Genomic DNA, 25,341 nt, shown 5'->3' on the forward strand with positions numbered 1-25,341 from the left:
CAAACAATGGGAGCTCACCCCGTTGCAGGGATTCGAACCGCCGACCTTCTGATCAGCAAGCCCTAGACTCTGTGGTTTAACCCACAGCGCCACCTGGGTCCATAACAACTAGCAATTTGGCTAATGAAAATGAAACCCAGCTGGGCCTCGATTACAAACAACAACAACAACAGAAACAATTCAGCTCAGGAGGGAGGGTCCCCTGTTTCCAAGAAACCGGCCTTAAAGAGAAAATGCCCAATGCAAAAAAAGAAAAAGCCTAAAAACATCAAATTGGGAGGCAGTAAGGGAAAGCCACCCTGTCGGACTAAAAAAGATGAATTTCCAAAAGCTCTAAGCTGTTGGGGAATGCAACAACAAAGAACTCAGTTTCTACAACGCAAAAGAAAATCACAAACTCGTGTGCCCCAATAAAGCATTTTGTCTTCGCTATCCCTCTGTCCTGGTCAGTGCCTTGTGGAACTAGAAGCAAGACATTGGGGGATAGCTCTGTGTGTGTGTGTTTGTGTGTGTGTGTGTGTGTGTGCGCACGCGCACGTCACACACATGCATTAAGAGTTGTGCACACTCATACTTTGGGTACTATGAAATAGCTTGCCCACAATGAGTTTAAGATGGTCTTTCAAATTGTATGAAATAAGTAGAGAACTTATAAAATACAGGCAATGACCAATCTATGTGCATCCAATTGACTCATGACTATGCATGTGCACATCTCTGCAACCCGGAAGTTGGCAGAAAAGGGGCCAGAACAGGACAGAGCACTCCACTGACATGTTGCTCGCTGCCTGTAATATATTTATAAAAAGACAACTTTACCCATATCATCACTCTTTAAACACAGCTTTTTAAAAAATAATAATGAGTATGCATTCTTTTATTCATTGCTTAACTAACCTGACTGGAGCCGCTGTAGACGATGTTGCAAAGAGATCAAGTGGAGGAGATGTATCAATACTTTTTGCCGGGGTGGAATTGGGAGATGTAACAGTTGTGGCTGGAGAGGACTGGACAAGAAGAACTCATAAGTACACAACATGCAAAGCAAGTCTACTTAGTTTTTCACCAGCTGCTATCTTAAAAGCAACTTTAGTATTTTAATGTATAACAAGAGGTCAACAGTGTAGTCCTGTGCATGTCTTCTCAGAAGTAAACCCAGTGAAGTTCAATGGGGCTTACTTCTAGGTAAGCATGAATAGGCTTGTAGCATAACGTGATTAAATCCCCTCCCAATAAAGAGGTCCATCTCAAACTTTCACTTCCTCTACCATTAGCCCACAAAGAGGAATCTTAAGCATGTGTTAAAAAAACAAGTGCCAAATTCAGTAGATACAGAAGTTACTTTATTAACAGCGAGCTAAAAGAGCTTTGAATTTTAGGTCTCTAGTTCACAGTGGCTCAATATTATCTGGGGATCAGTGGCTAAGCAGGATCTCAGATTTCACTGTCATGACAGAAGCTGGAAGCCTGCCAACATCCATCTAGGAAAAGATCCCATCAGCGTATCTTCAAGGCAACAGTGTTCCTCTGCTGTTGAAGGCCACGGGTAAAATAATTTTCCCCACCCCCTTCCATGTACTCAAGAGCTAAGAAACTTTGTATATCTTCAGTCTAGGAGGAACTTAAGAAATGGACACTAGGCACCCTATATGATGGCTTAGATTTTTTTAAAAAAAACAAACAAACCAATAGCTTCAACACAGGCAGAGGAAACTAAACTCCCACTTCAATCCTTGCAGGAAAACACCATTATTTTCCAAGTTCACATTTAGAATGTGACAACTGCATTAATCTGATATGAAACTGTGCCCCTATCAAATAGTTCTGCAGATAAAACTGGATGCAGATTACTGTTATAGGTATTTTAAAAACTTGACAATTCTGAGACTTGGAATAGTTTGTTCTTTGTGTTCAGGTGTATGGTTTCAGACAAAGACAATAGGGCTTTTGACAACGGAATTTAGAAAGAAACATAAAGGCACAATTTGCATGATGTATGAAATGGAACTTAATCTATAACAGTTCCAGTTGCAACGTTTCTAGCTAAGATAAACGCCATGATATGAAAAGGCCCAACAAATACAAATACGTTCAAGAGGACATTAATGCAGGGCAAAGAGCAAAACCAAGGAAGTTATCAAAGGCAAGAAACCTTCCCTTAAATAATGATCATCTGTCCAAAAGAGAACACAAAGAGTACAAAGTCTAAAACAAACAAACAAACAAACATACAGAGAAAGCATATCTTGCCAGAAGCATTAAGACAAAATAATAATAATGGCTTTAAACAGGAGGTAAGTAACCAGGGATGTAGATGACAATGGTAGGAAAATTCTACTAGAAAAGGATAGGAAGATTGAAGAGATGGTGAATGAATTGTTTGCACTGGTCTTCAGTGTACCAGTTGTTGGGGAGTTTATCTGAACTGTTTCTCTCAGATGAGGATTCTAAAAAACAGAGTGAAACTGAGGTGACAAAAAGATGAAGTTTTAGGGCTAATTGACAAATTTAAAAATAACATGTTACCAGGTCTGGCAAACAATGGAAGGTTCTTTAAAAACTCAGGTGTGAAGCTGCTGAACTTCCCAACAACAAAAAATGTACAAACTGTCACTAAAATGAGCTTTCTAATACCAGAGGATGCTATCATAGCCAATCTAATTCCAGTTTTAAATAAGGGATGAGGAAGATAAAAAGTTACAGGGTCATTAACTGGGTAAATTGGTAGCAAGAATTATTAGCATGCCTTACAATAGGGGTAGCCAACCTGATGTCCTTCAGATGTTCCTGGGCCTACACAGTTCCTATCATCCCTGGACATTGCCCATGCTGGCTGGGGCTGATAAGAGTTGGAGCCCAACAACATTTATTTATAAAAATATTTATACACTGCTATATTGTTGTGTTTGATTTTATTGTTTTAGTTCTCTAGAAGCCACCTCAAGTATATATATATGAGAAAGAAAGGTAGAATATAAATTATAGTAAATAAATACAAAACACCAATTTTGCAAATACCTATAAAAGCACCTGATTTTCCTTTACCACATGATCCAAACAAACGTGTAAATAGGGTCACTACTTAAGTTTGTGGGGAAGAGAGAGGATGCAGCTATAGACGTGTGGGTTTGATTACTCATTCACGTCAAATCCTCCTGCACACAGAATTAGCACATCAATCAAGATACAGTTGGGCTTCTGACAAATCTTTTACATTTACATTTCTTAAACACTTGTGTTAAGAGAGTAACTATCTAGCTATTATAACATTAAAATGTTTACCTTGCCCAAGGGTGAAGGAGCGCCAGAGCTAGAAGAATTAATGTAAGAAAATTTTTGAATGCAATACACTAGGAATATCTTAAGCAGACTTGCAGGCTGGAGTATAATGCCACAGTCTATAGCAAAGAACAATAATTATAAGATTTGTGTATTACTGTACCTTCTACTCTAAAAGCTTAGGAATTAAATGAAAATTCAGGTCTTGTGAAACTTTAGTTGAAGATTGGTTAATATTCTTCCTGAATATCAAATGCAGTCAGTGAAATGTACAAAGAGATGCCATGACTCAGTGGTTAAGCACACTCCCTCTGCATATTGAAAGTCCCAGGTTCCTTCAGTTAAAGAATCACATCTGCATTATACATTTAAAGCACACAGCTTTCCCCCAAAGAATCGTGGGAACTGTAGTTTAACCCTCACAGTGTTAAATTCCCAGCAAGCCATAACATGTGTTTTGAATGTGTTTTGAATGTGCTTTAAACATACAGCGTGTATGGAGCCTCATATAGCAGCGACAAAACCTCTACCTGACCCTTTATGGGGCCACTAGGTGTCAAAGGAAAACAATTATGGGCAACACGGGCTATTGATCTGCCTCTGTAAGTAAGGCGGCAGCTTCTTATGTTTCAATACTACTTTGGAAATATATATTTTAAAAAACATTTTTAGTATAACTGAGGTTGCTTGTTTGCATATTACTCTATGCAGTTACATTGCAAAAGTGGACACTGAAAAATGTAATAGAAATTGTTTTGATCATTAACTTGGGATATGTCAGACATCTCCATGGGATTTCCTGCAAAATTTCTATCGATCTTTCGCCTGAGCAAATTCTCCAAATTAATCTAAGCAGCATTCATCAGAAACTCATTAAAAACCAGAACTTTCAGCCCAGTGAAGACTTTAGCTGAATGGTATATGCCTAGTTAAATCAAATTTGCATTAGCTAAATTCAATGTAATTGACATTGATATTTTGAATCAAAAGGTAACTTAAAATTTAACAAAAGTTACTCACTCTGTTAAAAAAGAAATACAGTATTTCATACTTTTTCATTCCCAGTAAAACACATCAGAATCAACATTATTTTATAAAATAATGTGTATTCCTAATTCAGTCTACCCTTCTCATTTTATAAAATGTGTGTTCCTAATTCAGTCTGTCCTTCTCAACTAAAACTGAACCCAAACCTGTCTACAAGACTTTGAATTGAAATACATAATTTACTATCCTTTTAGTTCAGAAATGCATTTTTAATTATGAAAATCTTTCCGTTTCAAAGTGTAATTCATAGGCATTTTATTACAGAAAGAAACTAGAGTTCACAGAATTAAAGTTAGGCAAGGCCTATCGCTTTACTAAGAGATGCTAGAAGAGACACATGCTGTATAATATATACATGCATAACATTAGTGTGTATATTTACTTACCCCTCACTAAGTTGCAAAACAGCCATGTACACAAACAAAACAAAAGGGAGGCACATGTAAAGAAACATTTGTTAATTACAGCTTAATTAACAGTTTGATAAACAAATAGCCTAGATATGTGTTTGGTCAAGACACTAGGAAACTGTTACTGAACATGCATGGTATACATACAGCTGAGAAATATTAATATGCTTAGTAATTGTTATTTATTTATTACATTTATATCCCATCTTTCCTCTAAGAAGCTCAAGGTGGCAGACATGGCTCTCCCCCTGCCTCTTCCCCATTTTATCCTAACAAGTCTTGTGAGGCACAGCGAGGTTCACGGTTGAGCAGGGACTTGAAGCTTGGTATCCATGATCCTCGTCCAAACATGCATCCTGACCCTAAGCATGTACATTCAGAAGCCCTACTGAATTCAGCTGGACTTACTCCAGTTATTTGCGTAGGATTGTAATCTAAATCAAGTAACTATAATCTATAACTGGATTGCATTATGCTTGCATGATGAAATTCAGAATGACAAATGCCATCTACGTCCTGCTTCACAAGAAACACTGTGCAATACGACATCATCAGGAGTACATACTGGAGACCCATGTTTTCAATTTAGGACATGGGTAGCATAATTTTTGGGTGGCTGCCATAGCTGCCAAGTTCTCCCTTTTTTTAAGGGAAATTCCCTTATGCTGAATAGGCTTCCTCGCGAGAAAAGGGAAAACTTGGCAGCTATGGTGGCTGCTAAGAGAAAGGTGCCAAAAAAGGAGAATAATTTCCGTCACATTTGTGCAGCTTAAAATTTATGCTGGATCTCTGCCCTGGGATCTATGGATGAAGGGTGGTATACAAATTTAATACATAATAATAATTCTTTAGACAAAAGGGTATTTAAAAAACAACAACTTGTGTGTGCATATTTGTGTGTATCTATATATCTTCCTATAAAAATTAAAAGGTAAGGTAGCCACATGAATTGCAGAGTGAGAACAGAACAACAGGCCGGCTGGGAAGACGAGTGAGTGGTGTGGATAGCCCAGGTGAGTTACAGTGGAAGAGACAAAACAAGGCAGGGGAGCTCCTCAGCAACTGTCCTGCTCTGCTGCCACAGTTTTTATGTTGGAGCTATGACAACACCCTATAACCTCAAATCTGAATAAAGTGAGCATGGGCGGGTCTTATGCTCTGTTTGCTAGGCTGGGGTGCTCTCTTGTGAGGAAGAACTAGGTGCTGGTTTTCGTGCAGTCTGAATATAACAAGGGTATTTAGGTACAGATAACTAAGCTGTTAGGATTAGAGCTGCAGTGTAGCAACTTGACATACAGCTCTTTCACCTTTCTGCATACCTGTTTCCTGGTTTCTTTCCTTCCAAACTGTTTAGATGTTGTTCAAGAGTCTCCATAAGACTACTGGGAGCCTAAGATAGATAAGGAAAACAAATTACTCATTTAAAACTAAACAGTAAGAGTAAGAGCAGCAGCTTGGGCAGTCCAACATGAACATCTCTTCTCGGAACTAGTCATAACCAGTAACATGCATTACATGCCATCATCTTAATTCCAAAACACAGCTTTGAGAAAGGAGCACCACTTCCATGCTGCTATTGAAAACTATTATTCTTTGGTTAGAGTACATTGAATATATATATTTTTTTATTAGTCAGAAAACAGAAGTACGAGTCATCATGCATTAGAAGTTAACAACAGCACAGGCATTCACAGGTCAAAGTTGCCAATATATCTAAAATAGAAACTTGCATGCATAACTAGAGTTTTGTGCATTCAACCTAATTAGCTTAACCAATTTTCCCCCCCGTTGTCCACACAAGCAGAACTGTAACATAGGTCAGAACTACATATTACAAAAATGGACAGAAAGTGCAGCTGCTCCCTGTCTTTAATCTCGATTCTGTAACATTAATATAATGTATGAAATGTTGTCATCATGCCACAGCTCTCCCAACATTGACCAGTGAGATGAGAGAGGGATTCACAGTGCAATAGCACACATTAGGCTGTATTAGACATTATCAAGAGATGGCAGGCATTTTGTCTCTGCTATAAATACTGCGTTTATTTTGCAGGTCCAAATATTTCCCAGAAGTAGTACATAATTATTTTTTCCAGACCAGAAACCAGGCTTCTTCTTATTGTTTGTTTGTTTTTTTAAAAAGGCTGGGAATATAGTATTATACATTCTAAACTGGTTTAAAAAATGAAATAGAAGTTTGACACAAGTATTAGTTCTGCAGTTATAGAATAATGCAATTTTATTGATTGATTTCCCCCCTTTGATTCCTCCATTATTATTTTTTAAGAGAGAGTTCCCAACATGCTCTTGCTGTTGTTACTATGAGAAAGGAAAGGTAAGTACAGTAAGAATGACTAACAGTGTCCTTAGCTCCTCCAGGATAAAAATAGTGCCTAGATAAGCAGATTTCCACAAAGTCACTGATGAAAGAATAAAACTTCAGAGGTAAAGAAGTTGATGCAAGCCATATTTTATCAAGATTACCGGTTCATCAATTGTATAGTCTTTAAATGGGGACTTTTCATTATCACCACTGCTTTTCAGATCACATAGAACTCTGGTCAGCAACACCTAAGGTTTTTTTTTACATACATAAAATAGATTTACACAGAAATCAAGCAGATTACCTGGAACAAATGTGCAAAAACTTGCTGTTTGGAATATATTAACAATGCAAAGAGCTCTAAATCCTTTGAGATTAACAGTCTTAACCCTAAATAGAGCCTTCTACAATACAACAGATGAACTGTTTCATAGGGCTATGCTTTAGTTTATAAGCAGTTGCCCAAACCTCAAAAGTCAACTTCAAATGTTGCAAAAAGAGAAAGTATTAGATATATATGTTAACAAATTTAGCATCTTACTTGCTTCTAATCTGTAATACCATATTTACTTGAATGTAATACACACTTTTTTTGGCCAAATTACGTTGTGAAAATTAGGGTGCACATTATACCATATTTTCCCCGTGTATAAGACTAGGGTTTTTTCCTTAAAAATTATGTCAAAAATTAGGGGGTGTCTTATACTCTGGGCCATCTCCCCCCATTTTCTTAAATTTGAGTCCTTAAAAATAGGGGGTGTCTTATACCTGAAGGAGCGTCTCCACCCCCATTGTTCAGCCCGGACACTGAGATCCAGCGCTGAGGGCCTTCTGGTGGTTCGCTCATTGCGAGAAGTGAGGTTACAGGGAACCAGACAGACGGCCTTCTTGGTAGTGGCACCCGCCCTGTGGAACACCCTCCCAGCAGGTGTCAAGGCAATAAGCAACTATTTTACTTTTAAAAGACAACTGTTTAGGGAAGTTTTTAATGTTTGATGCTGTATTGTTTTTAATATTTGGTTGGAAGCCGCCCAGAGTGGCTGGGGAAACCAAGCCAGATGGGTGGGTTACAAATAATAAATTTATTATTATTATTATTATTATTATTATTATTATTATTATTATACATGGGGGTGTCTTATAGACAGAAAAATATGGTATTTGATGGCACATTAGATTCAATTGCAAGCTTGAAAAACACCGCTGACACAGCAAATACTTTTTTGGTTTCGAGGTTTTGAAAACTGAGGTGCACATTAGATTCATGCAAATACGGTGTGTGAAGCAGTACTATTGGTTCTGGCTTTCTAACAGTGCCTCCTGGGTTGTAGGTTTGTTTTAAGGAACAAAGGGCAAGAGTGAGGAGGATACAGCTGGCTTATGAACACTAACAGCCCAGGCTAATTCTAGGAAGAAGAAAAAACATGTAACTCTCTTCTGCTGTTAGCAAAGGACACATCCATAATATTCTTATTATAAAATGTGAAATTAATGGGGCTTACACTAAAGGTGCAGATCTCATCTCTTAGTGCACTAATGATAGCCTCCTCTAAAATGGTTTTTAGAGTACAAACTCCACTTAGAATGCATTGTAGTAATAACACACCACGTCCTGCATAGTACTAATGATACCAAGTACTTTTCTCAAATAAAGTACTTGATAGCAAGAACAAATCCTCCTCTTAGCAATTGCATTAATTAGTATTTCTAGCCTCCACCATAAACTGAGAATGTAGTTAATGGAGCAAGGAACATCTTTAGGATGTTGATTACACACAGCCACGAAATGTATTCCACATCTCACTAAATATGACGAATTAATATGCAGTCACCCAGAAGGCGGCATGATTTAAATCGAATCTCCTCATTCATCTATTTTCCAAACAAGCATGCAAATTGACTGGTTGCTATAAACAATTAAAGTATGTCAATTTGCAATTACACTAGGCCTTTATACTACCTACGGTAGGAACATATTCCAAAACTTTATAATCTCCCTGACAATGCAGCATGGGCAAGCAGCTAAGAAAGAAGGGTGAAACCAGGTTTTATGAATAGGCATAATGTTAATTACCTTTGGAGTTCCCAATTATGGATGTTTATTGAAACCAAGGAAAAGTAACCATGGCCAATGCTGAACCCAACAATCTTGTTTAACCATGGTTTGTTTGGTCACATCATTGCACAAACTCACCAAGCTACAGAAGTACAACACAAGACCAGCTGGAAAACACATCAAGTTCTGGAGGAACAAATTCTTGCTTGTTTGCTTATCTGTGATATGACAACTCATGGTTTACTGAATAAACCATGTCTAAAGCAAGCCTTGGCTTATAATTATCTGAAACACAGCAAATGTTTTCAGAAAGAAGTGATTTTAAAAAGACTGTCATTATAGTCTTTGTATTATGTTCAAATGTAGTGTCACCCTTTTGAAGGGGCCCCTTAAAACTTTTATATGATTTTTCAATTTAAAAATATTAACATAAAGAAACAAGGTCATTTTAAGTGGTGAAACTAAAGTTTCAAGAAGTGGATCAATAAAATCAGTTGACTACCAAGAGACTAAACAAGGTGCCAACACAAGCCTCTCTAGGGAAGACATTTCAGAGACTGGGCAGATGTTCTCTTGCATTCCAACATACTGAACTTCACACACTAGGTGAAGGGAATAATGAACAGGACCTCAGCTTCTGAACAGAATGCCAGAGTAGGTTCAGAGCACCAAAGAATGTGGCCCGTAAGGTTTCTGGAGCCAGACCATTTCAGCCTTAAAAGGTTAAGACCAGCTTTTGAATTTGAGCCCAGAAACAAACTGGTAGCTTGTGCAGCTCAATCACTGATGGTGATGACTAAAAATAATACAGTAATAGATTCTTATCCACTGTTTTTCATGTTAGAAATCCCATTTAATTTGGCTTTGTTTCAATTTCACTCTCATTGGCTTCTCCACTTGCACTCCTCTGCCATAGCCCAGCACTACTCAAGGAGAGATAATGTTAAGACAAGAAAATGCAAGCTGGGTGGCAATACTTCAGAAAAATACTGCCTAGAGTGACAGACAAAACATCACTGCCTTGCTAACTTTTTACCCCAAATGTACACCAGAGATCTGAGCAAAACCATTGAAGATTAACCCTTTGAATACTTGTGAGAACCATGTAACTTATCAATAATGTAACCATCAATAATGACTCACAAAGAGCAGCTGAATACAATTTCCCTATATCCAGGCCCAGTTAGCTATTGACTAGAATGGAAAGTTGTGCTGTCCCTATCTTGACTAGCATAGAGACACCAGCTTATATTAACCCCCACAATAATTATCATTTGACTTTCACATATGACTAGGCCATTTGCATATTTTTTTGTTTTATGAAAGCACACATAACCTGGGCATGTGTAGGGAGAAAACACCTTAGAGGAAAAATTAAATCAGGTAAGTAGGTTCAGGGGTTAGTCCTCATCTGCAGGTGCAGTATTGTAAACAACAACAGCATCAATCTATAAATTAAACAATGCTAAGCAAGAGACATTTGGTATGAAGGAAGACAATCTCAAGGTACTCCTTCTGCTGGGCTATATTTAAAGTTCCCCCCCACCCCGGATATTAAAATAGCTTTTCTGTGAAAAAACACAAGCTTCAGCAGAAAAAAAGCATATATATATATATATATATATATATATATATATATATATATACTCTTTTTAACTCTTACCCTGCCATATCATACACCTGTTTCAATGAGGCTGGGGACTAGCCAGCTTATTGCTCTTTCTTCAGAGGACACACATTGGTGTGTGCAATAAAATATTTGAATTGATCATGCTCCAAAGAGCGACTCATCCGGGAGGAGCACGAACGCTCCTGCTCGCCAAAGAGCATGATCAACCCCTTATTATTAGTAAACCCTCAAAAACTAAACAATAATGGAAAACCAATAGCATTCTGGCACCCCTAATTGAACTGTCATGAGTTTTATTAAGGCAAACTTCCAAAGGGCTGCAAGAGCCCACAGAAGCACAGGAATGCTTATTGAACAATGAAGGAGAGTCCACCACCTTCCAAAGGAGCCTTCTGTGGCATTAGCTAACCATCCCAGTTTGGTGTCATCCAACCAGCTATGAATCCAGCCCACATTTTACCAGCTTCTGCACAAGAATGTCATGGAGGACTTTATCAAAAGCCTTTTTGAAATCAAGACATACTACATCCATGGCATTTCCCTGATCCACCAAGCTTGTAACTATCAAAAAAGAAATGAGATTCATCTGGCATGACTTATTTTTGAGAAATCCATGCTGGGTCTTCATAATCACAGCACCCTGTTCTAACAGACCGACTGTTTAATCACCTGGGAGGTCAACTAACAGAGGTCATGCTGCTGTGCAGTTGAAGGTAAAGCAATCTCATTTATATGGAAGAGTCTTAATGATTAATCTCAGGGATAGGGATGCCACAATAATGTTTTTAAGTGTTTGATGCCTCGATTACATTTCTGTGAAACGACTTAGCAGCATACTTACTAGGCCTTTAAACTGTGATCCACATGTATTCTCACATAATTGTTTACAGCAATTCTGTAAGGCAAGCCAATGTTACTCCACATTACAGATGGGAGCTGAGAGGCAGGCTTTCCAGTGTTCATCCAGGGAACAGAGATTTAACTCATATTCTTGATCAGTACACTAGCTCTCTGGCTTCTGGTAATTTATTGCCCTATCTATAGTCACATTATGGCAGCCCTAAACTTGTCTCTTGTCTAACCCAGTGAAAGTGATGTCATGGACTTGGTCAAAGCATGGATTCAGTACTTAAGAATTTCCTCTCCCAGGTGCATTACTCACACTCTCAGCTTCTGGGATCAATCTGCACCTCTGGAAGGGAGAAGAAACATGCAGTCTTTTCATTGCTTATCTCTTAATTAAATGTGGCCTTAAAAACCGAAGTCCTCTTCTGGGAACAAAAAGCGGATTGACACCTGTCAAAATAGTTGCTGTTTTCAGGAGGCATATCCTGATGTTTAAAATATGAGTAACGCCATTAGGTTGCATGCTAAATGAACAGAAGTCGTTTTTGCTATTGTTAAACCAACCACCAAGCTAAATATAATTTAGAAACTTACTTGTGTAAGATCAGGAATGTCTCCTTTATCAATTCCAATTTGCTGTGGATAATGAAAAAAATAATAATTCAGAAAGGTTCTTTTGTTTATGCTTAACAAGTCCAGAAATACTAAATAGCTCAATTTGACTACTGCATCTGAACTGTGATTTCAACTCACTTTGAAGCTCCATTTGTAATATTCACATCCAGGTGCTTTAAAATTAATGCATATTTGTAGAAATGTGCAATACATTCATTGCCCTACAGAACAGCAACTCTGGATAGAGAACTTCTCTAAAACACAGATGGATGCAGCAAAACGTTTGTGCACAGAACTGGTCCCAGGCTGTGTCCTTCTGACCTGCTCCATGCATAAATATGAATGCCTGAAATTGAAGAACTCATATTTATTTAAAGATGGGTTTTCCCTAACTTGGGGTATGAAAATTGCCGTTCTATCAGAAAGATAATGATGCAGCAGCTATTCCCATCAGCAGCCTGCTGGTCTACTATCCTCTGGTATAACATGAAATACTGAAGAAGGCCAAAGCAGAGGCTAATGTTATTTTATTTGCATTTTGGTGACATCCTGATCAGCTAACTCTTTCCACAAAATTCAATGAATGTCAAATAAATTTTCACAATGTAGTTTATTTACAGATGTGGCATTTGAGCTAAACACATACAAAGAAAGTGGCTGAACAACTGAGCTTGCTATCAAGTAGATAATTGTGGGGAAAATCACATGCCTAGATAGCAACCATAACAACCAACATGCCACAGTGGAAGATTCACTTACCTCTGCGACTTTGAGGAATTCTGATACTCTTGTCATTCTAGTCAGAAACCGCTTGTAAATCTCAAGAGCATCTTTGCATTGTCCCTTCTTCATTTCAAAGAATTTCTCTGGAATAAATGACATATTCATTTTTAATCCATAAAATTTTTACATTATTGATACCAAGTCTTCATCTGCAGATGTATTATTGCACAAGCAGAAAAGCACTTCTGCATATGCTCGGCAGCCCTGCTCAATTCCTTGGCTATCCCTATCCTGCTGCAGACTTCCCATGCCCAATCTCTCACTGTTCCAGAACTCCATGTGGTGCTGGCTGCAGGAGGCTGCACTGTGAGACCAGCAGCCACGACTCACTGCTGCTTTGGATCCAAGTTTGCTGAAGCTATGAGAGGGGCAATGAGAGAAACACTTGGGGTTTCCAAGTGAAAATGTGTGTTGAAAAGTCATATTTCTTAAAGACACTAGCCTCTGCTGTACGTCGATCTTCCCAAAGAAAACAGAACGCTGGGTATGTGGCTGGAACCCCTGGAATCTTGCAACACTTTTGGAATTTGGGGTGGTGTGTAACAATATAGAAAGGAACACAGCTCAATGTGAGAGAATTGTGGGCTTGGAAAGTAAGATTGCTTCTTCCTCTCTTAACAAGATTAAGCTGCAGAACTACTATTCTCTAGGAGCAATGTAACGTGAAAAAACATGCTACATCAAGTTACTTACCTAATAAGTTAATAACTCCATCATTGTAACAAGCGAAAAGCTTGATGAGATCTTTGAACAGAAGCATAAATGCAGCATTTATAACACCATTTGTCAGCTCATTTGGATGAACCTACATAAAAATTAGAACCCATGGTTGTTAATTGTGATTTGAAACGCTGGAGCTATGTCATATCTTAGAACAAAGTTAAATAAATACTATTGAATATGTATGTTGTTCAGGCACACGCAGGACTGAAGTCTGTTTCATGCATATAAACAGAATATACAAATTATGTGTGAAAATCCAGACAAATCTGCAGCAAATTTAAAGTACTGAGGTTCATCTCATTTCGAGGGAATAACAGGAGCTGGAGAGAAACTTCCCAGAAATATCCAAATTCTATTACTCTCAACTGTTGAAAAATACAATAATGCAAAAGGGAAAATGCACCGACAAACAATCCTCAGCATGATCTTGCACAATTGTAAACAATGCTCACTTTGTGTGTATGTATGTGTATATGCTGCTAGTGATTGGAAGACCAAGTTTTGTTATGGACCTTCAGTTAAATGCAAAAATGTTCTTCAGTATGGTTCAATTCACAATTTTCTGCCACATTCTTTCTGCACCTTGAAGAAGCTTGCCAAAAGAAATAAGAAGTTAGTACAAGTTCAGTGGTATGAAGTTATATTATGTTTCTACTGTGACCTAAAGTGGGAAGTGTTTTTCTTTTATCATAAAAGAATTTAGAAAATTGTAAATACATACATCAAATTCAAGAAGTGCATCTATTTGTCCTTGTAATATTGGCATACTCTTCAGTAATTTTTCTGGAACCATTGTCCTCATTACACCATCCGCCCTGGAAGAGGAAAAAAATAATAATCAAACTACAACCCAAAAAATCTCACAGGCATTATTTGGTAACCAATAACAAAATTACAGCAGGGTTTCCCAAACTTGGGTCTCCAGCTGTTTTGTACTACAACTCCCATCATCCCTAGCTAGCAGAACCAGTGGTCAGGGATGAAGCGAATTGTAGTCAAAAAACAGCTGGAGACCCAAGTTTGGGAAACCCTGCTTTAGAGTGAAGACAGATTCAAATTAAAGTGGATAGCATTTCATTCTAGGAAAAGGTTTAATTAGGAGGCACCTTATTACAAAATGAGAGAAACATGTAGTGCTGAAAAAAGATGGCAGGGTAGGAAAAATGATCCTGATCTTGGTCAGCAAACCATGCTTCTCTAGACAAATAGTAGCTCCAATATTTCTTAGATAGTACTTGCTTTTCCACAAAGCCCACTTCAGTGTCTCAACTACTTACCTGAAGTACTGAAGATTCATTAAGGTCAAACCTTTACTTCACTGATTAAATCAAGCATGCACTATGTTTTACACTGTAATTTCACTCTGTGGAGAATAATGCACTATTTTTAAATATTCTATTAATCCATGGATAATGGGCAAAGATAGAGTACAGCGGAACATCCAACCATGTACAGATGCTCTGTGTTTCAGATTAAAGACACTCATGGGTGTTGTTGTTTTTTTTTAAAAAAAATGCTTATATTTTATCTCTATTACATTAAACATTTATTTGAAGATACATTCTTTATATACCATAAAAAGATTCTGCACTTCCCGATATAATGGGAAAGGGGAAAGCAAAAAGCCTGTAGGGCTCACACAAATTATGTGAGCCCCATAAAGGTGCCCCATAATGAATTCTGGAATATTTTAAGCCATATATTATTGGCCCCTTTTCTACTTTCAAGAGGCATCATAGTCTGTTTAACTCCTTGAATTATCTTTGGGGACTCAGGCTAGAGCAAGGGGATCATTACAGGATAATAAGTTCTGTACACAAATCCTTCAACAAAAACACACTGCCTGGTACAGGCTTCCTCAAACTCGGCCCTCCAGATGTTTTTGGCCTACAATTCCCATGATCCCTAGTTAGCAGGACCAGTGGTCAGGGATGATGGGAACTGTAATCTCAAAACATCTGGAGGGCCGAGTTTGAGGAAGCCTGGCCTGGTAGCTTTGCAACAACCAATACAAACTTGGACTAAGGGCCATACGTATCAAGTATGGCTGCTGTTGAAAGGAGCAAACTCACATTTCTACCTCCTCTCTACAGTATTAACATACCAACAGGACACATAATGAGACTAGAGAAGAGACAAGGTCACTAAAGGCATAGAAGCAGGGAAACATTTCCCAGTGTAGACAATTTGGGCCATATCCATATAATTTCTTCTCATGTTCAATTGCATTTGGAAATCAAATAAACCCACAACAGTATTCATTTATGCAATTCATGCAGCAGCTTTCCCATTTTCAAATACTTTTACTAGTAATACGTGTAGGGTTTATAAATAGATACGAAACAGATTGTGATCCAGCAGAGGCATCCACTCATGTTAAGATAATGGGAATTGATCTTCTTACATTCCTCCTTTCCCCTTGACTTGTTCTGGAGATTCCTCCAACCCTCCAGGAAAGATTTTCCGGGGGCTGAAGTGGGAAGGAGGAACTAGAGAAAATCAGTTCCTCTTTTCTTAAGCCAGTAGATACCCCTGCAAGATATAAAGCAACCACTGTAGAACAGAAACACTAGATTTCACCTGCTGATCAGAAGTAGAAATAGTCTCCCCCCCCCACGATCCTACAGCAGGTTTGCAAAAGCTAACAAACTACTTGCATACCAGAACACTCACTATATACATTCTAGTGCTATAATTTCATTATTAAACCACTTTCGGCAATAGTAGCAGTTAAAGCAACATATATTGCAACGAACAATACTTGTAGGAACCATCAGTATCTATATTAGATAAACTTACCCTTTCTTCACTCTTGCAAAATCGAATGCCATTTGCCGATAGGAAAATGCTTTTTCATTCAAGTATCTACTGTAGCGCCTGATAAATGTGGACATGTCATATCCTAGAAAGGAAGAAAATATGTCATAATTTCTTGAATTTTTTTAAAAAAATCCTTTTAATCTTTTACTAATGGATTGAGAGAGGTTGCAAATGCTATATATTTAACTCGATGGTTTATTTTATTAAACGATGACACCCTGGTGGATTTCAGTGACATTCTGCAAAATAATTCATCTCACTTAAACCTACTGTATGTAAGAGAATCCCTACATGTGCCCGCTTAGCTATATATTTAGGTGCCAAGAGTTATATGGCAAGCACAGTACACTAAGCATGCAATTTACACATATTTAACTTCTGCGCATTCAGCTTGTGTGGCAAAAAATATATTAAAAATTAAGAAGGGGCACAGTTATGGGAACAATGATTTTGGCAATCGCACCTGCTATTGAACTTAATGGGCTTTGACTATCAATGATTTTTGCTTTAGGAATGATCCCTGGAACGTAACCCCCATGCAAGTTGTGGGCTTACTGTAATCTACACTGATATACATGTTCTGTTATTCTGGGTGACTGAACACCATTTTCCAGTTATTTCCAAACTGACCTTTGGATAAATATGATAGGATGTATTGATAAGCCATGGTTGCCAACAGCATACCTTGCTTATTCATTAATTTCATTGCTCCATTCATCTTGCCATCTTCCAATACCATGTTACCCTGTTTGGCTATCATTTTGAAGCTACAGGTAGTTTTGATAAACAGATTGCAATGCGCTTTAAAATAAACTCTTCATAAACAAATATTCACAGGCATCCTAATCTAGAAAACAGTTAAGATGGAAATACATCGAGCCTATTGGATCCCAAATGCGACCAAATCAAACAACAGGATTTAAGAGGCTGTGCTGGAAAAATCTAAAGTAAAAAAATGTTCTATCCAGATCTGCATTGCAGTTTGATAGTATAAAGAAATATCTTTCTGCTTTAATGTGTTCTACAAGCTGATCTAGAAAAGGGGCAAATTAAACATGCTGAGGCATTTGGAGACTAAGTTCCAAGCAAGGCTGAACATATATTGGAGCCAAAATACCTCTTTAAACTACATGGAAAGTTGGTACCTCCTTAACATCTAGACATTTCAGGAATGTTTCAGCCTTGAATCTCATTAATATTCTCCATCTATATTTTGCATATAAAAGGTAGGCATACCCAGTATCTAATTGGTCTTGTTGGACAGCTCCCAGAATGGTTATTCTTAGGACTTAAGGATTTACTGGAACCATTCCAGTAAAAACCATGACTGCCCTTTCATATCAAGCACCCTAGGCTCCTAAAAAACGGCACCACAAAACCTCTACCACTCTCACGTGATGGCTGTCATTACCATATAGCACATCTGAAAGCTTCCATTATGTGCAAGCAGAAGTCATTAGTGGAAAGCAGATTTGCCCACTATTTATTCTTTATACAGCACCATCAGTGTACATGCTGCCTTACAGATGCAGCATAGACAGGTCCCTGTCCTCACAAACTGCAACAGACATGGGGAAACACAACAAAAAGAAATATAGACAGACAAAAGAATGCAGGCAAATCAAGTTGCACAACTTGGCTGCATTTGTACCCTACCCTCAAAAGTATACTATCACAAGCTTAAATAAAAGGATTAAGAGAAAAGCAATTAAGTTTCCCCAGAATTCCACTGTAAAGCCACCAAGACAAAACTTGCCAAATTTGAGCTTTGGGTGTGAAAAGCTGCAAGTCTCAGTTCTTTTGGTAGAAAAGCCAAGAGGGGGAATGAAGGGGGTGGAGAGATGTTGCTTTGGTAATGTAACCTTCCTGGATGAGAACTTCATCCTGGACAGAGGACAGATAGCAACCACCAGTGAGTGACTACTCCTTCTGGAGTTCCTAGATTTTAATTTTTGCCTACATACGATACAATTGTGTGCTCTTAGGAATGGATTTTCGGCTTAAGATGATGCAAGGAATCAGAAAGAAGTTATTATAAAGCAGCAGATAATATTAAGAGCTTAGTGCTTAAGTGTATGGTTCCAGGCTTTCAAGTACGCAATCCCCATACAAGGTTTCTTGTGACACCTTTGGGGAAAGAGCAGAGCACTGAAATTACACGAGTTTAAATAAGTCCTTCCATCGTAACATGTTCTCTTCATTTTCTTTCCTTTTTTATTATTGCCTTATCCCTCCTCCAAATAGCACAGCTTTCCTTTCCCTTTCTGCTATATTAAAAACAGTTCCTATAAAGAAAACAAGGTACTTGCCCTCTGCCAAAATATTTCGCCGGGGGGTGGGGGTGGGACGTATTTCTGCCTAAATGATTGCACATATAGCAGGCAAACATTATCAACAAAAGGGCATGATTCTTACCATGTGATCCACTTTTGTCCAAAAAATTGCTGAGATTGAATAGTGTGTTTCTAGATGCCAAATACTGAATAAACCTCTAGGAGGAAGGGAGGAAACGATAATATTAGTTGTATATGTCCTTCAACACTACCCTCTCACTATTTCATGAAAAACCCACAAGCATGTTTCCTTTTAGGTGAAAACCCATGATAATCGTATTATAATAAATGGCATGCCTTACACATCTCTTGCCAATTTGAATAATTCTGCCTGGAGTGGATACAGATGGCCCAGTGCACAAAACTAAAGTCTGCACTGCTTCCTTCCACACTAAAAAGACTTAATCAGACCATCCAGGGTTTTTATGTGTGCTTAAGAATGCAGATATAAGAACATATTCTAAAATGCCACTACTCATATAGATAAGATTCTAATACTGTATGCATATGGTCAATTGTGCAATTTAACACTAAACACAGCAAGGGATTACATTTTTCACATGGCCAGAACAGTGCAGATTTTGGCTGGTGTTATGGAAACCCCTGAACCTAGAACTAAAATGGGTCTTTCTGGGCAAAATTGGTACAGGCATGAGTATTGCCATTTCCTTTACACGTCTCTGTCTCAGAATTTATTCCCATAATATTTTTACTGTAGTGAATTTTGGACTAAAGCTTTTAATCCCAACAACTGAGTGAAGAGTCCAAGATCCAAGTGGGAGCCAGGACATTACCAGAAACCCTGCTTCTCTGGCACTATGCAGGGCTCCTCTGGAAGGACAGGGAAGCACCTTTAAGTGGGAGTTCATGCAACTATTTGATTTGGCCTCCGTGGAACTCCTCTCCCAAATGCTTGGGAGAAGGATAGCTTTGAGAAAATTTTGTGCACTTACCTCATTACCGTGAACCATTAGATGATGTGTTGCAACTAAGGCTTTGAACACAACCACCCAACTACTGTTTGTTGCTCTCTCAAAGAGTGTATCAGCCATTTGAGGAATATTGACATTTGTCTCATTTGTGGCTTGGATAAGATCTATTTTGGGAAAGGGAGAATGATAACTGTAAATACAGAAACTTTCAGTTTTGTTATTGTTAAAGACCATCCCATTGCAGTTTAGTGATGTAACAGTCACTAAATTTCACTACTATACTTGGACTTTACTTAGAGCAACCTCCTAAATAATTAATTATTTGCCTTTCACACATGATTGTCACAAGGGGATGTGCAAACATACCATAAAACAGCTAAAAATATTTTCTAAAACAGTAGATAGGTTTAAAAACAAATACAAAATGAACATGTAAGGCAAAGCCCTTTTAATCCAGCTAGGAAAGCTTGTCAAAACAAAAATATACTATTTGTTACCCCAGATCAATCACTACAAAAACAATTAAGATAAAAAACCAACTTTCCTCTGGACTGCCTACTACTACTAGCCAGAGGCTATAAATGGGAGTGGTTATTTACAAGCATGATCTGTGCCTGAAAGAGGAATAACCCTGTCCACAATTCATATCATGTTGAAGTATAAGAACTGAAACTTAAAAGACGCAAATTGCCTTCTAGGCACTTCAAAAGGCTCACTCCTTTTCCTTCTATTTGCTGTGGAGCTTTCCTTTTATTTGCCATTTCAGGGTTCTGAAATCTGTGTTTGCCAGAGATGTGTTCCTTAACCATTCCCCTAGTATCCCTTCCACCAGTCACTTCCACTCACTTGTCTAGTGAGTCTCTCAAATATCCCTTCCTTTGCCATTGCCTCCATTGACCTGCTTTTGAAAGATGAGTCTCTGCTGAAGTCAGTGGACATAAAGCACAATTATTTACAGTTACCCCCCCTTCACCCACAACTAACTTCCCTCCTTGCACTACATTACTATGAAGATGAAGAAGATGGGAATTCATCACAGAATTAAACATTTATCTTTCTAGCTCCACAAGTTTGGGAAAGAAGAGGAAAAAGGTGACATGATTTTGAAGTTAGACTAAAATTAAAATGAAGTCAAAATCCTTCTATTTGCTACATTTCAGGCAGCTTTACCCATGCACTGGGCACTGCAACATTTGCCAAATTAAACATCCAATGCATAAACACTTTCACTATTATTAGCCAAATAAACCAATGGGGACAAAGCCAGCCTATCTATCATGGTCCAAATGCTGTTTGCTGCAGCTATACCTGCAGAATATACCCCAGAAAACACAATGATTGTATCATCATCATCATCATCATCATCATCATCATTTGTCAATTTTCTTTACAAAACATAACCCAAAGTGATCCAGACCAACTCCTCATACATAGTGATCTAGAAATGCCAAACAGTGACAGACAGAAATGCCCTGGGAAAGGATTGCCCCCATGACAGTCTCTCCAGGTTATTAAGGGCAGTGAACATTGTTGTGCTAATGTTGCAAGAATCCCTGTCCCTACCTTGACCCAAGAGATTAATGTTTTGACCCAGGAAACTAACAACATAATAGCCAAGCGGCACTGGCAGATGCACAGGAACTGCAGCTCAGATAGATAGATATACACCATGGTTCTGTCCTCACAACACATTGCTCATCCAGCTTTTCATTGACAGATCCCAAAACAGGATTCAGTCATTAATTAAACTTCCAGAGATGGTTGCTGAGCTACTTTTGAGCAATCTTGCATTCAAAAGATCTCTGTGCCCAGTTTTAGAAATGCTGCAGCAATTATTCAGGTATTTAAGTCTCAATTTCTGAGACTAACATGACATCTTATTTTCACCTACAGAAGTAGGCAAAGAGAATGGAGAGGGGGCAGGCTGCAAGAATGTTAGTGAAAGAAATTCAGCTCCATTTTTCAACAAGGCACATGAATGTAAATTGTCATTGAACTCTTCATTTATACTTCTTCCCTAGCAGAGCAAACGATAAGCAGCATGGGAATTTTCAAGCCTCTAGCAGCAGCCAGCACATCAAATGCTGAAGCATAGCTTTGTGTCACCTCAGCTGACCTCAACAAAGTGCCACTCACTATTCTGTTTCTCTCTTATGCTTTTTCTGTATTTTGCTCTGTGGTAGTAAGCTTAAGTGTACTTCTCCATTTCTACCAGTGGAGATTAGGGATCACAGTTCTTGTTGCTGTTGTTGTTTCTAGTCTAACCTACTTCGCATCCCTCTGGCTTAGTGACGGAAGTTTCTACTCCCAAAAAACCTTAACTTGTTTCCAGCCTCCCAGAGACAGACATACACAAATTAAGATACAAATTAGAATTTGTTTAATTTGGCACTAGTCCTAAACAGAAATGCTCAAAGCAGCTTACAACAACCCAATGAAAACAAAACAATAATATTGCTCAAGGAATACAAACAAGTTCACAACTGTGACCCTTCAAATGTAAGGGTGCAAAGATGTAGCAATATACTGTAATGGAAGCATTACAGACATCCCTCTAATTCAGAGGATTGGCTAGCACCTCCTTTATGGTCATTCTGGGACCTTTTCCTTCTCCCATGCCAAAGGGGGGGGGATGATCTTACCGTTTTGAACTACTTTTTGTGCTATTTATTTTTTAATCACCTTGGTTTAGTCTTCACTCTAATTTTTAAGCTGCCAGTTTATTTCATGATATTCCCGTTTTATTATTTATTTTAATTGTATTTTATCATTTCATTTGTGTGTGATGCCCAAAGCACATGTTATTTGGCAAACCTTATATAAATTTTAAAATTAAGTAGATAAGCCATCATGAGTGTGATTGTTCACTAGGCTACCTGTAAAAGAAAAGGAAGTTGAAACACAGCAGATTTAAATGATATAGGAGTATACTGATATCCTAATTGCAAGGACTAGATGAGTAACATGTTCTTCTGAAATTGGAATTAAAACAAACAACTAAATATACACCTTCATTACCATAATTTTATTCTAGTGACACTTGCTAACATCTGGAGCTAAAGGAAGGCGCATCTTTTTCCCTGTACCAATACATTGGTACCTCAGGTTACAAACACCTCGGGTTACAAACACCTCGGGTTACAAACACTTCGGGTTACAGACTCCGCTAACCTGGAAGTAGTACCTCAGGTTGAGAACTTTGCCCCAGGATGAGAACAGAAATTGTGTGGCAGCAGTGGGAGGCCCCATTAGCTAAAGTGGTACCTCAGCTTAAGAACAGTTTCAGGTTAAGAACGGACTTCCGGAATGAATTAAGTTCATAACCAGAGATACCCCAGTATGTATCTTAATTACACGGTCTCAAATGGCAATTTTAGGTCTTTAAAAAAAGACATTCTGTTTCACTGCAGTTTCTTGGCTAACAGTGATGAAATATTGTGCAATCTGCTCTAAATGTGATCTCGTTACCATCATTACCAAGGGTCTGCTTCATAATTAGTAGGGAAGATTTAGGAACGTAAGGGCTCTTTAATTGTTGCACTCATAGCTTAAAAACAGCTCCTGCAGTCATTAGAGGCATGCTGTCTTATTAAGTCAGCCACAGGAGCTGTCCACTGTATTAAGTTCTGAATTTTAAGAACAACTAGCTCACCAGCTATCTGAAGACAATTCTCACACAGGGCTTATGTCTACAAATGTCTGGTCCATTCTCACCATCAAATTCTATGTGAACGTCTTTAAAGCCAGAAGAAAACAGCAGAACCTCAGCTGCTATAGGAGTAGCTATGAAAGAACAGCAATAGTAAAAGTGTGGCAGGCATATATGCATGGAAGGACGTGAGAAGGGGGGCCACAAAGGTCAGACCCCTAATTGCAGGAACATAAATGCTGTTTGCTATTCACAAACACCAGAATGCTACTTTAAACACTTGTATTGAACACCTCAGGGAATTTAAGATAAAACACAATTTTAATGGACATCTAGTAAATATTCTTGTAAAAGCAAATTTATACCTGCCTTTTGAAGGAATAACATTCTGGTTTTACTGCCTAATTTGTTTTAGATATTCATGCTGCTTAAATATTCATTTAAACACTGTAAATTTAAACAGGTAAATTTATGGAAACAGTGTCAGTCACACATTTACTCTAATATATTTTTGACAAGCAGTGCTTCTATTTTTAGTGTTGGCATTTGTTTCCATTCTATTTTTGTTTATGCTAGTTAGCAGCACATTGCCTATGTACCGGTAGATCTAAGTAGGTAAAGTATCAGTCCTAGAATGAAATGTTATTTTCTCCTGAAAATGAGCGCACCCTTTAATAAGCACTGTAAAACACTTGAAGCAAAAACTAGGGGCTACATTGATGAGTTATGCTTGAAGAAATGCAAAATGCCTCAAGGTCCAAAACAGTTAAGTCACCTGCAGCCAGTTACTGATTGGCTGCAGGCTCTCTGAACAGAGTCATGTCTTGCTAATATTTCACATACAATTTCCAAAGTAATAACTGTGCCCCATTTTCTACAAGTCCATAAGGTCTGTGTAAAATACTCATCTGCCAGTGGAAGAAGAGTCTGCCTTTTTTAGAGTGAGAATTGGTGCACTGGTTAAACTAATGCACCATGAGCCACATAGCTTCCAGTTTAAATATCACTGAGTTATGAAAAGCAGTTTATACATTAAGCAGAATCAAGGGGCAAAGCTTATCTTACACTGTTTCAACTTCAGATTGCAAGTTGGGAGGGACAGAAGAGATTCTCTACTACCTGCTAACGCCATGAAAAATACTCCCTCATGCAGAAATGGTATGTTAGTGAAAGGGATTCAGCACAGCTTTCTTGCTGGAATACTAATTATCTGACATGCAGAGAGTTTCTTTCCATGAGATAAGTATGCTAACATGCAATCTCAGCCCTACTGAAAAAGTACAATCCAGGAAAAGCTTAAACACTTGGTTCTGCTCCTTGTACAAACTGACCCTTATTAGCCGACCTTAGTCACAGAAAATCTCTTCTGTCTGTAATATGTAGATGACAATACCAGCCTATCTTGCAGGGTTAATGTAAAAAAAAAAGATTGAAAACTTATGCAAAATATTTCTGGTACTTTCTGTTTTTACTTCACATTTACAAAAGAAGTAGCATTATTTGGTTGGAGCAGTCATTTGACAAAAGCAAGAACATTAAATAGTGTGCTTTAGGACTAAATTTGATAGGGACAGGATTTATTCTTTTTAATATGTAAAGTAGCTAGACAAGGAAGCCTGCACAGTGGATTAGCTATTATGACAACTATTTAACATATTATGACACCAGCAACTACCTGGCAGCCCATTTATTCTCTCTAAAATTATACTGGCAGTATTCCAACATTTTATACTGTAAGTAACAGCAAAGCCCTTACAATGATCAAGACCTCTACTCCCCGGGCAGCCTAGTTTCTGCAGACCCCTTGTGGCATTCCCCAGCAGGAAAGATTTGTAAGAGATGGTGAAAAGGTGACATACACGATATCCATCTTTAATGATTTGTATGAAGCA

General features: G+C 38.1%; 1 protein-coding gene across 2 annotated transcripts in view; it reads right to left on the reverse strand.

Moving 5' to 3' along the window:
• The window catches only part of SNAP91 (synaptosome associated protein 91), a 64,988-nt gene that overhangs the window by 26,990 nt on the left and 12,657 nt on the right, over positions 1-25,341 (reverse strand). The window contains exons 3-13 of one of the 2 annotated variants that reach the window (XM_035109494.2): positions 19,822-19,964; positions 18,951-19,026; positions 16,515-16,617; positions 14,437-14,530; positions 13,686-13,797; positions 12,969-13,075; positions 12,189-12,230; positions 7,224-7,310; positions 6,056-6,126; positions 3,283-3,310; positions 898-1,007 (exon numbers count right to left, since the gene is read on the reverse strand). In XM_035109494.2, the coding sequence (XP_034965385.1) occupies positions 898-1,007; positions 3,283-3,310; positions 6,056-6,126; positions 7,224-7,310; positions 12,189-12,230; positions 12,969-13,075; positions 13,686-13,797; positions 14,437-14,530; positions 16,515-16,617; positions 18,951-19,026; positions 19,822-19,964 (973 nt within the window). The remainder of the gene's footprint in view (positions 1-897; positions 1,008-3,282; positions 3,311-6,055; positions 6,127-7,223; positions 7,311-12,188; positions 12,231-12,968; positions 13,076-13,685; positions 13,798-14,436; positions 14,531-16,514; positions 16,618-18,950; positions 19,027-19,821; positions 19,965-25,341) is intronic. The other variant, XM_035109493.2, reaches the window with a different exon arrangement.

Source organism: Zootoca vivipara, chromosome 3 (assembly GCF_963506605.1).
Source record: "Zootoca vivipara chromosome 3, rZooViv1.1, whole genome shotgun sequence".
NCBI classification, from domain to species: domain Eukaryota; kingdom Metazoa; phylum Chordata; class Lepidosauria; order Squamata; family Lacertidae; genus Zootoca; species Zootoca vivipara.